General features: G+C 38.1%; 1 protein-coding gene across 9 annotated transcripts in view; it reads left to right on the top strand.

Moving 5' to 3' along the window:
• The window catches only part of PLEKHA7 (pleckstrin homology domain containing A7), a 227503-nt gene that overhangs the window by 203804 nt on the left and 7802 nt on the right, over positions 1 to 15897 (top strand). For 7 of the 9 annotated variants that reach the window (XM_089521073.1, XM_089521075.1, XM_089521074.1 and 4 more), the window contains 3 exons: positions 8902 to 9054; positions 12175 to 12308; positions 14095 to 14234. In XM_089521073.1, the coding sequence (XP_089377199.1) occupies positions 8902 to 9054; positions 12175 to 12308; positions 14095 to 14234 (427 nt within the window). Of the gene's footprint in view, positions 1 to 8901; positions 9055 to 12174; positions 12309 to 14094; positions 14235 to 15897 lie in introns of those variants that run through there. The other 2 variants (XM_089521077.1, XM_089521082.1) reach the window with 1 other exon arrangement.

Below are 15897 nucleotides of genomic sequence, written 5' to 3' on the forward strand. Positions count from 1 at the left end.
TATAGGGAGAAAAATATTAATTTCTTGGAATGCATTCAGATGTGAATATTGGGCTGATGTTGGCTGCTTCCCCCACCCTGTTAACTCTGTGCTATGAAAGCAGAATAGGTTTGCTGGGTTTTTTTCTGATTGCACCATAAAAGAATGAACCCCATAGGTGATAGATAGGTAGTGCATTAATAGTAGATAAAGATATAGCTAAATATATACATATAGCTATAGACTGTAAGTTTAGCAAATTTAGTATACCATAGTAGCTATGGTTCTGTGAAAGAAAGATTTTTTTAAATAGCATTTGACAAATTTTATAAATACCTATAAAATACAGAAGCAAATTGAACAATGTTTATACAGCTGCTAATGTCCCTTATTTGTGTTTAAGATACCTAGACTATTCTAGCAAAATCTGACATTCAGTTAGTGAAAAATAAATTATTTCATAGGTTTAATACAGAATTAAATATAAATTTATTTGGATTCGTTTGGGGCAGCTGGCCAAAGCAGCACTTATTAGTTACAGTAGGGTCTACTTCCAAGGAATGTCCTAATCCAAAAAAGTGATGCGGGTATGCAGACTGTCACCATTTCTGCCACAACAGCCTCCAGTGCCAAAAGAAGGAGGTTGTACTGTTTTTAGCAATAGGAACTGTCTGTAACAGACACAGTGAGGAAATCCTTTCTGCATGTTTCCCTTATGTGTTTAACATGGATTTGGGTAGAAACCACTCTGTTTAGGATCAGGCTGCCAGGCTGCTGTTTACATGGAAACCACCCCATCTGAATTTGATGGAATTTGCTTCCAGTATTTGGTCTCAGTGGGACCTAAATACCCTAAAGGCACCAGATACCATCCAGTCTTGGAAGCTAGGGCAGCCCTGTTTAGTACTTGGATGGGAGATTGCCAACAAATACCAGGTGCTGTAGCTATATTTCAGAGGGAGGAACTGGCAAAACTACCTCTGAGTATTCCTTGCCTAAGAAAATGCTATGAAATTCATTGGATTGCCATAAATTGGCAGGAGACTTGAAGTCATACACACATGCACACATTTGGTCCTAATCCACTGTACAGTTAAGTGCATGTAAGGCTTTGAAGTCTGGAATTTAACAACTCATTGTGCATTTTCTAAATGATCATATGAATTCTTCCTTGTCTGAACTTTGTCCACTGTAAATTTTGGTCCAAACGAAATAGAAGAAAACATTGATTTAAAACTAAATATTCTATGTCCTGTGGGTTTTAAATCTGAATAATATCCACTGAATATTACCAAAAACAAAATGAAGTGTCATTTCTGAAAATAACTGTAGGAGTGTGCTAGAGCATAGCAACTGTGTTAGGACTGTGAGAAATTCCAGAAGGATAGCTGTACTGGTTAGCTGGAGTGAAAACAACAACTTTTAAGTTTATTATGGCATATGTTTTTGTGGACAAAATGTAGGTTATGAGATGTACAAAGTGGTTGTTTAAGAGTCAAAACAGGAGATTCTAACACTGAATGTATCAGACTTCCGTTATTTAAATAGCAGCTCTGTAGCAAGGGAGAGACACAGATTGAAATTGGTATTGGAACTACAGGGTACCAGCAGGAGATTTCCAAGCCTTCCTCTCCACACCATACTCAGCCTGCAAAGATGGCATTTGCTCTTGGACAGAATATTCATTGGCACCAATATAGCTTTTCTTGTAGGGCATAGCAGCTAAGAGCAGAGGGTGTTGAGACCATGGCACAGGGGAAAGGGCTAAATGAAGTATTGATGACTACATTAGGTCCAGAGGCCAGGTTCTGCTCCTAGTATTGGCTGTCACCTATGCTTCAGTGCTGCTATCACACTACCGAAATTTGGGAAAGCTTTGGGGACTGCAGAAATGAAACTGGGGCATTGAATGCAGGATATTTTGCTAACCCTGTAGTCTGCACAATGCTACTGTCTCAATCTTGAATGCATCCCTACACACTGTGCTATTTAAATAACAATAATCAGACAAGTTAAGTGCATCCATGTATTTAACTTACTATCCATTTTGGTCCTAATGAGCTAAGTTTGTGGTATTTTGAATATTGCAGGTTTATTTCTTTTTAATAAAGTGAGGCCTACAGGTGTTGCAAGTGGTAACAGTAGATGAATTACAGTGTTATAAAACTAAAAGTTTAAATCAATGTGAGAGTGATTTAGACCTACTGCTGATTATGTAATAGTAGATAATAAGTAAAGAATGATAATTTTTCCCTGTAATGTACTGGTCACTCCAAGGATTTGTTGGATGACAGATGTGCTAATGAATTTCACTTCAATGGCTTCACATTGGTGCTTAATTCAGAAATACTTCTGTTGAGCCATGGGGTTGCAAGGTCTACAGCAGCCTTCCCTAACCTGGTATTCTCCACATTTGCTGGGCTACAACTATGAATGTTGGAGGTTGAGATCCAACATCTTTGGAGGTTATGAGCATAGGGAAGTTGGGCCTGCAGAATATACCAGAGAGATTAGCATGTTCTTCCACTTGCTTCTTAGCATTACCATTTTTCTTTTTTTCCTATATGTCCATATAATCATCTTCAGAAGATTCTAGTCTGTTTAGCTTTTGTAAATGATAAAATGACACTGTTGCTTCATAATGGCATTTATATCACTTTGTAAGTGTGGATGAACATATTCTTAATCTTAGAACTGAGATGGTTGCTCTCATGATGATGTTGCTCTCCTTTTAAATAGGTTTAATGTATCACCAAAGTTGTATATTCTATCCTAAAAGGTTATCCTCCTTGTTTGTGGACCATGGGAGATTCTTGGATTGTATCCCCAACCTTTTTTGCTTACAGGAAATACAATTCCTAACTACAAGTAACAATTGTAAGCAATTACAACTCCATGTCTGTTCCCATATTTACTTAATGCTGATTTGATCAGTATTCATTTCAGTTAGATTCTGTTGTCTCTTCTGCTGTACATAATATTGTAATACATCTAGAGGTGGCATGACCTGTAAGCCTCACATTGTTAAAATAACCAAGCAGTGTTCTGCTTTCCTTTGAGTCTTTGGTTGAGATTTGCTCCCTGAATGCTTATGACATTCACAATACATTTATTAGTCTTCAAGATGCAACAGGACTCCTTGCTGTTCAGGATAATGATATGTTTATAACACTGAAGGATTTACACAATCACTGCAACATTAATATTTTGCTTTTTCTTCTCCTTTTGATACACTAGAATTATAGAATGCTCATCACCTGCCTAATTCATTGCACAAGGTCTCTTGCTTTTAGAATTGTCACTCATCATACATAATGCCTTTTTGTTTGTTTTAAAGTTTCTAATTATTTAATAATTTCTATCTAGACTACTCAGTTTCTGCCAGGCTTAATTGCATTTTAGCAGCTTTTTATTAAATTTCTGCTGTTTCCTTGTTTTAGTTGCGGGGAGCACCCTCTAACATTTTTGTTCCCATTTTAAATAGTTTAGTTGCAGTAATTTGTAATTCATATTTGAGTCATTAATTTACTAAATACACATGTGGACTCTTAAGGACTCTTAAGGATGAATTCAGATTTATATCTTTGCAATCTCACTTTTATTAGGAAATAGTATAAAACTTTTAGGATGAGTCAATTTCTGCCATATTCATGTTTTCAAGTATCAGAATTTAGATCTGATTTTCAAGAATTGTATTGCTCTTGCACACATACTTACTTCAAATGCAAACATTTCATATTTTTTTAGCAGTTTAAACAAATAATGTTACATATTTGTATGCCATATTGGTCTGTAGTCTTGCTGTAAAAAACACAAAAATGGCACAGTATGGCCCAAAAGATAATGTTTTCTGGAGGTTTCTTTGTGTGTCCAAGGGCCACCAGTGCACAAAAAGTAATGTTTGATAGCACAATTTACAGCACGATAATAATTTATCAGCCCAAATGGTAAATAAAAGAATATGTAATAGGTGTGCACAGTTTATAACATTGCATACATTATATGTATAAATCTACTTTTAATACAATGCACTGATATTTTTAAAAAAACAATTACTTTTTAAATGTAGTATGACATCATGTTAAGCAAAATACATGAATTTCTCATTTAATTTTGATGTAAAAGACTCCATATCAATGCCAATAAACATGCTTCTTAATATTGAATTCATGTTTTTTCTTACAGAATAAACTTAGTTTAAAATTAATATTCTATTCATATGATACACATTCTTGCAATCAGGCCTGGTTTGAATATTGAGTAGCTGTCTGGTTACATGGCACTTTAGTTGTGACAAAGGTTGTACATTTCCTCTTGAAAATTTGAATAATCATTCTCATTTTTATTTGAGCAGCAGCTATTCTTAAATTAAGCAGCATTGTTCATATTCCTGATAAATAAAAATATGTAATATGTTTTGAGTGAAAATCAAGAGCTTGTGCATGAATACAATTCCCCCCCCCCAAAAAAAAAAAAAATATCAGTGAATGCCTCTTCTAAGGAGTGAAGGGTTCCTCCAGCAGGTGAAAGGAGATGCTATCTAGTGGAAGCTTCTGCTGGAGGGAGAAAGTGATTTTCTGTGATTCTTTCTCTGCTGTTTCCCACATTATTCCAGAGGACTAGCCACAACCTTCCATGGTTGTTTGGCATTTGGAGTGTAGCAGGAAGGAGGAAATGGCAAAAAAAATCACTTCTGCTTCTTGCTGCAGTGGAAACATCCTGTAAGTGGAATCCTGATCATGGATCCAGCCCTATATTGAACCAAAAGGTTCAAAAGCAATGTCTTTCTCTTTATAATTGATAATAAGCTGTCATGACATATCCTGTCTCTCACCAGCTAGTTTATTTGTGTAATGATTTATGTCATTAAGAATATTTGGAGGAAACAAACAGGTTTTCAGTGCTGCCCATACATGGTAAGGTTTGGCTGTTCAATACATGAGATGGCATTGTGTGTCCATATAAAATGTTTGTGGTTTTATCTGAGAACATATTATCCATTTTTGTGAACTTTACAAACTATAATCCGGAGAACTATTGTGGATTCTCCTAAGAGTTGCAGACACTGAGCAAAACTGGGTTTTGTTTCTTTTTGGAAAGTAGATCCACTTGCTGTATTACAAACTGCTTGAAAGCTTCTTCTTTACAAACACTGTTTGCTATCCGATGTGATGGGAAGCTTTCGGAGCAATACAAGTCTAAAGGTCCTAAACCACATCAGGCATGTGGATCTTTGGATTATAGGCTGAATTGAAATTGTTTATTCATCTGAGAGGAGAACATAAATTCCAAAAGGTGCATTCAAGCCTTCTACATTTTGTAATTAGAATTTATTTTGTAAAGACTTTATACTTTGATACACTGCTTTATGTATGAACATTTTCTAGATCATGAGGTTTATTGGTCAGATCAACAAACCAACCACACACTAACAGTTCTTTGAAACATAACTTTGGCTACTAGTTTGTTCAGGTTGTTTAACACAGTAATAACAAATTCTTTTCCCTAGATGGTGAACCTACATGGGGTACTCATTCTCTAAAACCAGCAGTTTTACCTATACTCTCACTTAAGCCCTGTGAGATTTTTTAAAAAGGATCCTCACAGGAAAAATCTTACTACTCAGTCCTAAACACTTGTGCATGAAATTAGACCCTATTGATTTTAGGATATACTTCCAAGTACAGTGGTCCCTTGTTATACGCTGGGGTTTGGTTCCAAGATCCCCCATGTATAACAAAATCCATGTATGCTCAAGTGCCATTAAATATAATGACATAGCAAAATGGTGTCCCTTATAAAATATGGAGAATCAAGGTTTGATATTTGAAATTTATACTTTTTTGGAACATTTTCAAACTGTGGTTGCTTGAATCTGTGTATAAAAATGTGTGTATAAGAAAGGCTGGCTGTAAATGTACTTAGGAGTGTAAGGGATACAGACTAGGAACTTTGTTGTCAGGAGTCTGTCATCTCCCTTTGGTAATAGAGAACCAATATAGAATGTTTATTCTGCCCACAGCCTCTTGTACCTCCTGAAGACTCTTCCTCCTTTATATTATTTAGTGCAGTTAAGTTCTTTGTTTGCCTTTGTTATTTTATTTATTTTTATTGTTCAAATAAAAGAATGAATAATAAGAGCCATTTAAATTTGGAGTGATATCAATTATATCAGTCATGTTCAGTTTATGTAGAGATTCTTAATCCTCTGTCCTACATATGCTCTGTTCTCCCTGTAGTTGTCCCAAATATATTTGTAGTTTCAGCAAATCCTGTTGAAATTTATCTAACGATTCATTTCACACCAAACAAACAAGTTTACCTATTTTGATCAAGTCATATAATTTAAGTATCCAGTCTGACAAATCTGTTATTTATTTTTCTTTCAATTTTTTGAAATTTTTTATTCTAGCTGCTGTTATCATGGAAAATAGCAGTTTGTCATGTTTTCTTTCTAATTCCTCTCCTACTATTTCTAATAGAAACAGTTTTGGCTCCTATTTATTATTATTATTATTTAATATTTTCATAAACTCTTAGTGGATTTTTGCCCAGGATGTTTTTGCTTTTTTACACTCCCACCACATGTGCAATATGGTGCCTTTTCCCCCCTGAGCATCTCTAACATTGGTCTTGCATTTTTGTACATTTTAGCTAACTTTGGCGGGTTACAGACCGCCGAAAAGCGGCGCTCTGCCACTGCCGCCGGTTGCTGCATCCGGGAACCGCAGCAGCCAAACCGCGTGGTTCCCGGACGCAGCGAAGAAGAAGCGCCAAAATGGCGCTTCTTCTTGCGCCCCGGATGGGATGCCGCAAGGTGCTACTCGCACACTTGCGGCGTCACATCCTGGGTGCGACGTACGGACGCTATGCGTCCGATACGTCAAAATGGCGGTGCCTGTGTGTATAGGGCGCCGCCATTATTACGCCCCCGTCACATGCTAGGGGTGAGGCCGGTATGGACGCTAGGTCCTCGGCCAACCCCTAGCACGTGACGGGGCACCGCAAAGGCCCGTTTGTAACGGGCCTATGTTAGAATCAGATACCAGCTAAACTGGATCTTATAGTAGTTTTCTTTCATGTCATTACTGTGTGCCCATCTCTCTTTTTCCTTTTCTTCTAATCCTTGTTTATTTTCAGAGCTTAATCTGGTATTTTTTATATGTGGTGAATGGTTCTGTGAAGAAGAAGAGTACACTAGCCCCACCCTTTCCACCCTTATTACCATCATCCTTTAAAAGTGTAGGTTGATATGTATGAAGAAGGGAGCTTCTTCTATCAGTGGGGACTCTTTATCCCCAAATCAGAAAAATTAGAGGTTTTCTGCTTCAAACTGTCTTCTGCCACAGAACAGAGATTTAGAGGACAGAGCTAATATGCATCATCTTCTTGCTTATTTCTTCAACATGCTTCAAGAATGTCTCAGCAATCTCTTCAATGTAATTACGTTGTTCTGTACATGTGCAAAGATGGTTTCTAGTAACACCTGTATAGAAGTGTAGGCTTGTCTTTATGGTAAATAAGGTACCGCCCAAAAGTCAGCCTTATAAGGAACTAAATCCATCCTTAGAAGAAGCTGTATCAGTTGTCTGCTACAATTATTAATGCTTATAAAGTCTTTAATTTAAAATGAATAATGAAGGAGATTTCATGATATCTCTTTGTCCCATTGACCCATGATATTCAGGAACTAGAGGGCCAGTGTGGTGTAGTGGTTTAAACACTGGACTATGACTCTGGAGACCAGGTTTCATATCCCCACCCAACCATGGACACCCACATTGAACAAGTCACACTTTCTGAGCCTTAGAAAAAACCAAAGTAAACCGTCTCTGAACAAATCCTGCCAAGAAAACCCCATGATAGGTCCATCTTAGGATCACCATAAGTCAGAAATGACTTGAAGGCACACAACAACAACAGTTCAGAAATTAGGTGAGTCATCTTTTTGATAAGTGAAGGCTACAATAGCAATAGCAAGCACATTTCTATACTGCTTAGCAGTGAACTAAGTACTCCCTAAACTGTTTACAGTGTGTAAGCTAATTGCCCCCAACAATCTGCATACTCATTTTAGCAACCCACAGAAGGATGCAACACTGAGTGGATCTTGGAGCCCCTGGGATTGAACTCGCAACCTTGTGGCTGCAGTACAAGCATTCAACCACTGTGCCATCAGTGCTCCATGCGTCAACTTTTTATAGTGCTTCAACTTTTTCCCTTCCCCCAAATTTCCACTCATTGATATAAAGAACAGAGATTGCCTTTATATTTACATTTTAAACCTCATTTTGAGTAATCTCTGAGTTGGTACAAAGTTGTTTTTGCATGTTCTTAGAAGGCACAATATACATTTGCTTCTTTCCTTAAATGCCACATTTTGCCATAGTTTTTCGTTTATTTTGTACTCAAGTGGAACAGCTCCAAAATTACGTTTTAAAAAAATTCAAAATATATTTCTGAATCTAGACTTTGACCATTTTGTGATTTCCCAATTCTAATATAATAGAAGGTTTAAATATATTGACTCCCTCTGAACTATCTCTAGCGATAGAGTTTATTCATACTTTGGTTTCTATAGGTAGTGTAGTTGCCCTTGCAAAACTCTTTTTTTCACTTTGGGTGCAAGGTGCATTAACAATAACCAAAAGATTTGAAATATCTGTGGCTTCTGAGAGATAAGTCCAGTCTAACCTGGCTACTGACAGCCTTTTTGCTGAGGTTAGATTGCCCTCTGCTGGTTGGAGAGGATGAGTACCCCATCAAGGACAGCCATCAAGTGAACATCTAGAAGCAAATGTAATGGTAAGTCCTAGTTTCCCCTTTCATCAGTCCAGAACTGGAGGTAACGGGAGTGAACATTTCTACACTATTTATTAGTTGGAATGGTCAAACTTATCATTGTTTCCTATCTATTACTAGTGGAAGCGGGAGCAAGAATTTGACTTGCAGCTACTGGAAAGAGCAGTGCGCACAGAACAAAAAGAGGAAAATAACTGGGTAAAAGTAGAGTCTGTATCAGTGACAGAAGCAGACCTAGAACATGAAGATTACAATTTGGATATTAGCAGAGAGGTAAGGCTAGTTGCCAGTTCTCATTTTCTGTCATATGTCAAAAATCCTTTATGGCCTTTTTTAGAAATTAGAGGTGGACACAGTCAGAGGGTCTAAAGGGTCAATTTCACTTCTCTCTGACCCTTGATAGGCCACACCCATCTTCCTGCCAAAATTGCTTGTGCCTTCCCTCCTTTGGAGGACAAGAGAGGAAAGTAACTCTGCTATCACTAGAAGCTAAAGAAAGGAACATAACAGAGCTCATCTACCCATCTCCCTGGCCGGCTGGCTGGCCTGCCAGCCTCATAAAGCACTACCAGTTTGGTTGTACAGGGGAACTGGCTACTTCCTGTCTTGAGTACATGTGATTTCCCTTGTAATCCCATTCCTCCCATGCAGCCTGGCTGGAAGTATCCAGTTCCTCTGTACAACAGAACCCAGAGTCTAGTGGTCAGAGTGACATTTTACAAGAGAGTCAGATGAACAAATAGTGAACAAGCCAGGTGTGCTCTGTTGACTCCTTTGACTGTTGGCGGCAATGGCATTTTTTCCTCTCTGTCTTCCAAGGAGGGTGGATGGCGGGTATTTTTGGCAGGAAAGCAGGATTTTTTTGAGAGTGATGGGGGTGCAAAATGCGGTTTATTTTGGACAACATGGCAATTATTTGGCATGGTAAAAGGTGGATTTTGTTTTGGGGTGGAGGTACCGGGGGGGGGGGGGGCGGACATCCAAACAGGACTTGAAGTATCACATTATTCCTGCAGGCTCCTCCATTCTCACAGAGTTCCCACTCTGGTTCTGAATTATAGTTATTGAAGCCTCTGGGTTTTTTTTCTTTTTGCTGGCTTCCTTTAATTTAAAGAAACTATTTCAGTCATACTGAAGAAGAAAATTAGTTTCTGTAGCGATAACTTGAATATTGAAGCCTAAAATGTGGAAATGTTTTTAGAGAAATGAAGATAGTGTGAGTCTTATATACCAGTCTTTCCCAGCCTAGCACTCCCAGATGTGCCATACTACTGCTGTCAGTACTCCTAGTCTCCATGCCTGATGGTTCTTCTGGCTGGGAATGCTACAACCTGTGTCATACACATCTAGAGGGCCACAGGCCGGAAGAAGCTGCCAAATGCTGATTGGATTAACACTGCAAAGTTGTTAGAACGAAATTGTTTCAAGGCCAAAATATACAGTAGAGCTCTTACCAATGGCAACATTTTGAATGTTGATCTATTCAGCTGATACACCAACTGCACCTCTTCCTAGAATTTGAAGACCTTAAGATGATAGTTCATGTGCTAGTAATCTCAAGGGTGGACTTTGCAGTGCACTCTACATTGGGCTACCTTCTTGCAAAGTTTGGAGACTTCAGTTAATTCAAAACACAACAGCCAAATGGATCGCTGGTACACCAATATTAAAATCACTCCACTGGTTGCCAGTTAGCTTCCAGGCAAAGTGTTGGTTATTACCTGTAAAACACTACATGGATTGGGTCCATGTTATCTGTTGGATTCCCTTCTCCCATATAATCTACTCTGTAAATTCAGGCCCTCTGGGGGACATTTACTTAAACTGGCCAGAAATAGACTGGCATCTGTGACCCAGAGGATATTTTCATCAACTGCCCTACACTGAAATGACATGCCAGGAAAAATTTGACAGCTAAACATGCTGTTTGAATTTAAAGCAGTATTAAGACCTGTCTCTTCCAGCAGGCCTATCAAGTCAATTTTAAACTACAAATTTTAAATTGGTATATTTTTACTTTTATGTTGGATGATCTAATTTGTCTTAGGTTTATGTGTTTTAACTTAATGTGCTGACATAGTTTTATGTGTTTTATGAATGTTGTACCCCACCTCAAGCCTTGGAGAGAGGTGAAGAATTATTGTTACTATTATTGCTATTACTATTTAAAAATGTAGTACAAAATGGCTTCAAAATGTTTTCCAAAATAGAGAATGTTTTGTTCTGCGGGTGAGATATATAAAAGAGTAAAGGGATATTGACATTTGCTTTTCTAAGAGTAAATCTGAAAAGCTGTAGCACCATCTGGTGGTCCAAAGGAAGCATGTTATAATTAGTTTGTAAGATGAAGGAACGTGGGGATCTGCTGAATGTAAGGACAGGATTGTTGTTGTTTTTAAAAAGCAATTAAATCCTGAAATATATATAAATTACAAGACATTTAATTAAGAAACCTAGGTGGACTTTTTATAATGATATTGACACTGCACTCAAATCTTGTGAGGAGTTGTTTTCATTTTATATTACCCTTTTCACAATTTATAATCTTTCCAAACACACCTAGTTCATTAAAACCATTGTTTAATCTTATCTAATAGCACAAGGATATTGTGGTGCTTCAAAATTGCAGTCAAACATCTCAGTAGCATTGTTAATGCAGCCCTTAGGGAATGTCTATGTTTGTGGATAAAAAGTAGGAATAAAGGAATCACTGGACTAACCTCTATATCTACAAAGAAATCCTTCTTTTAGGAAATTGTTTTAGGTGTAATGAATTTTCATTTTAATTCATTGTATTGTGTAATATATACTGTATATAGTAATAGCCATTGAAGAGCCAGTGTGGTATAGTAGATTGAGTATTGGACTATGCCTCTGGAGACCAGGGTTTGAATCCTCAGTCATGGAAACACACACTCTCATCATCAGAGAAAGGCAAAGGCAAACCTATTCTGAATAAAGTTTTCTAAGAAAACCTGAAATAGGTTTGCCTTAAGGTTGTTATAAATTGGAAATTACTTGAAGACATGCAGCAACAATAGCTATTGAATAATTAATATTAGGTAGTATTTTTAATAAATTCAGCCATTGAATATTAAGGCTTTTTGTAGCAAATTTTGTTTGTAGCAAATTAAGTGTTCATAACATAGTTCTAGACTGTCTAGGTATTTATAACACTAACACCATATTAGGATTATTTTTTTAAAAAAAGCATTAGATATTTTCACCCATATTTTCACAACTTTCATAAGAGGCTTGCAAGAGCAGAGGGGAAATTTGCAAATGTTTGCTTTGCCCTTGCCCTTCTCTTTGTAGATTAGAAAAATGTTTTGTTTCAGTTGATCATAACATTTCCTACATACTACATTAACCATTTATAATATTTCCCCCAAGCTGTCAAAACCTGAAAAGGTTGCAATTCCAGAACGTTATGTTGAGCTGGAGCCTGAAGAACCTCTCACCCCAGAAGAGTTAGCAGCAAGGCACCGTATGGCAGAAAAAATAAAGAATCTCCTTACCAAATCCAGGTTAGATTTCTAAATATCTACATTTTACTCCTGTTTATTTTCAATATTTGAAATAGAAATAGAGCAGTAGTGTAATCTAAGTAAAGGCATGATTAATTATATGTTCTTTTCTTACTGTAGCACAGGAATATGGATCACTCATATGTTGCACTTCCTTTATTTATTTTTCATGTTTGTTCCTCTTACAGTTTTATTTACAGCTTGAAGTAGAATATTAGCTCTAGCTTCTGTGATACAAGGGCCAGCAAATACTGCTCCATGTAAACAAATATGTATCAATAATCAGCTCTTTAGTTTCACTTTCCCATAGCTGAAAAATGTACCCCTCATACTCCATTTGCCCATATGAGAAAGTAACATACCAGTAACATATCTCATAGCCTAATTTTCCATCAGCCATCTTAAAGCTAATTTTGGGAAGAGAGGAAGCATTAAGGGAGTTACCTCCTTCAATGGCATCCCATTAGTTGCATAAGGAAGCACAAGTCCAATTTATGCTAGTCCCAAAGGAAGAAATTCACTTGCAGAAAGCCCCTCAGCCCTTCAAAATCACACCTTCTTCCTGTGACCATTGGCCACCATGTCAATTTAGTGGCTAATGGCAATGAGGGAGCATCAGAGAAACATCTGGCTATGTCCCTATAGCCAGATGCAGAACAAAGGCATCTCCTGGGACCTTCACAGAAGACAGTGAGTCCTGCGGAAGGGAAAGGAAAAGGAGATATATCATATTTGCATCTGGGCAGATGTTTACACTAAGTCTGCTGCTACTAGGGTCTGCTGCTACTAGGGATCTTGGCCTGTGTCGTCAATCCATCTTTTGCTGGGTGTGGACTTTTGATTTAGGTACATGAAGCTATGCAGAGCAGCATTCTAGCCCAGGTCCTATCACTGTAAGGTGATCCCTATACAGATAATATGAAAGGCTGGATGAGAGAGTTTACATTAGTGATGACTGTCTTTCAAAGGGAATCGTGCCTGTTAATTTATTTAAAAAGCTCTTGATCTTAGGTTTCCCTAAGCAGAACTGCACTGATGGGATGTCTATGCTGGTAGACGCATGGGGTGGGAAAGAGCATGTTCATCAATTCCTTGTGGCCCTTCCCAAATATGCTGTGATGGGGAGGGGGGGCTTTCTGTTTGGAATAGTGGGAGGTAATGCTGAAGGAGGGATCTGGGTGAAAAAAAGTCCTCTTCCCCATTTTCCCATCAACATGGAATCAGAGCCCCTTTTATGAGAACAAAGGAAACTTTTGTTCGTGAAAGTGCAACTTAGGATCTAAGCCGTATTGTGTGTGGTTGAGTGCAACAACAAGGAGGTTTTTGAAAATTTCTATATGTGCTTATTTAATGTGAAGTTTTATATTCTAGTGAAAGACTTCACAAAGACTTCACAAAGTCTTTATGTCTTAACTATCATAAACAGAAAAGAGCCAGTCTGTGCTTCTTCATTGGAATTTGGCAATTATTGTTGATAAGCTGACCACTAAATATAAAATAGGACTGTTTCGGCTCATGTCTGCCCACCATTGCAAAAGCCCAGATGTTGCTCAAGCTAAAAAAAAACTTGTCTTCTTCCTACTACTACAACCAGTTTGGGAGAAAAATGCTTAGTGTAAAGTTTAAATATAGTCCAGAGGCTATACACAATTTGCTTTTGAATCCCCAGCTTCATAACTGCATCATGATTCAGAAGTCTGTTCTACTGTGGATCATGTGTCTGTCTGTGTTCATGTATCTTGTGTTTAAGATTAAGCTCTTCCCCCTCCCCCCATTTTTGCCATAGTATGCACAATCTACAGCCTCCAGCTCAGGACAATCACAACTCTGCAAATTTAGATTCACAGTTACAAGAGCAAGAACGCATCATTAACATATCATATGCACTGGCTTCTGAAGCCTCTCAGCGGAGCAAGGAGGTGGCAGGTATTGCTCAGTTATTCATAAACTATGAATGTGTCTGTATGTTCTCTTAGCCTAGGCTTGTATGACTTTGTTTTCCTTCTGCACTGCAATACTAACATCCAAGGAAGATAAATGTAAAATATTACACTTAGGCAGGAAAAATGAAATACTACACAAATACAAGATGGATGACACTTGGCTTGACAACAGTACATGTGAAAAGTATCTAGGGATCTTAGTATACCACAAGCTTAACATGAGTCAGCAGTGCAATGCAGCTCTCAAAAAGGCCAGTGTATCTGGGTTACATCAATATGACTATAATGTCCAAATCAAGAAATGTAATAGTATCACTCTACTCTACTTTGGTAGGACCTCACCTGAAGTACTGTATCCAGTTTTGGGCACTACAATTCAAAAAGGATACTGACAAGCTGAAATGTGTTCAGAGGAGGGTGTCCAAATGGTGAGGGGTCTGGAAATCTAGTCCTGTGAGGAATGGCATAGGGAACTGGGAATGTTTAGCTTGAAGAAAAGAAGACTGAAAAGTGATATGATAGCCATTTTTAAACATGAAGTCAAAAGCTTTCCTGGCTGTGTCCATAGTTTTCCGTGGGATTTACTTGGCTACGTGGCCATGTTCTAGAAGAATTTATTCCTGATGTTTCACCTACATCTGTGGCTGGCATCTTCAGAGGGTGTTGGCAGGGGCACGGACAGAACAGGGAAACTGATGAGGTGTCACAACCTCCAAATGATCTACAGACCAACCAAGAAAAGCCAGTAAATGCTGCACTCAGCGAAGGACAAGAGAGACCTGTTGGAGGAGTTCACTGTGTACCGTACAGCTGTGGGAGGTCTACATAGGGACCACTAAACACAATGTCCAAAAACAAATGAAGAACTTGAAAGACACTGCAGACTGAGCAATCCAGAAAAATTGGCAGTAGCAGAAGATGCCATAAACCAACCTGGACACAATGCTATTTGAAAACACTGAAATTCTGGACCATGCCAGCAACTACCAGGTCAGAATGCACAGAGAGGCCATTGAAATTCACAAATACCTGGACAACTTCAACAGGAAAGAAGAAACACTGAAAGTAAACAAAGTTTGGCTACCAGTCATGAAGAACACCAAAATCAAAACTCAGTTCATGCAAATGAACACTACCCAGGGGCAGGGGGTTTCCCCACAGTCAATGGATTGATAATTAAATAGACACACATAACTTCCTGCATATCCCCCCACCCTGAGGACTTGCCATTCAACAACAGACCAACACACAGATTAACATGTAAATCACATCCTCCCAAGGGTCAAGGGTCACACAAGTATATATATACTCCACACTCCCTGCCACCACCCTCTAAAAATGCCAGCCACAGATGCAGGTGAAAGGTCAGGAATAAATTCTTTAAGAAAATGGCCAGATAGCCTGGAAAACCCACAGAAAACATTTTTTAAAAAATATTTGAAGGAGTGTCATGTTGAAAATGAAGAAAGCTTATTTGCAGTTGCTCCGGAGGCTCGAATACAAACCAATGGATTCAAATAGCGAGAAATTAGGATAAACTTCCTGACATAAGAGCTGTTCCACAATGGAACAGACTGTTTCAGAGAGTCGGATACCCCTTCTTTGGAGAATTCTAAACAGAGGTTGGATGACTATCTTTCAGGAGT

This window comes from Sceloporus occidentalis, unplaced genomic scaffold (assembly GCF_023333645.1).
Source record: "Sceloporus occidentalis isolate IW3139 unplaced genomic scaffold, rSceOcc1.0.p SCAF_4, whole genome shotgun sequence".
In the NCBI taxonomy this organism is placed as follows: domain Eukaryota; kingdom Metazoa; phylum Chordata; class Lepidosauria; order Squamata; family Phrynosomatidae; genus Sceloporus; species Sceloporus occidentalis.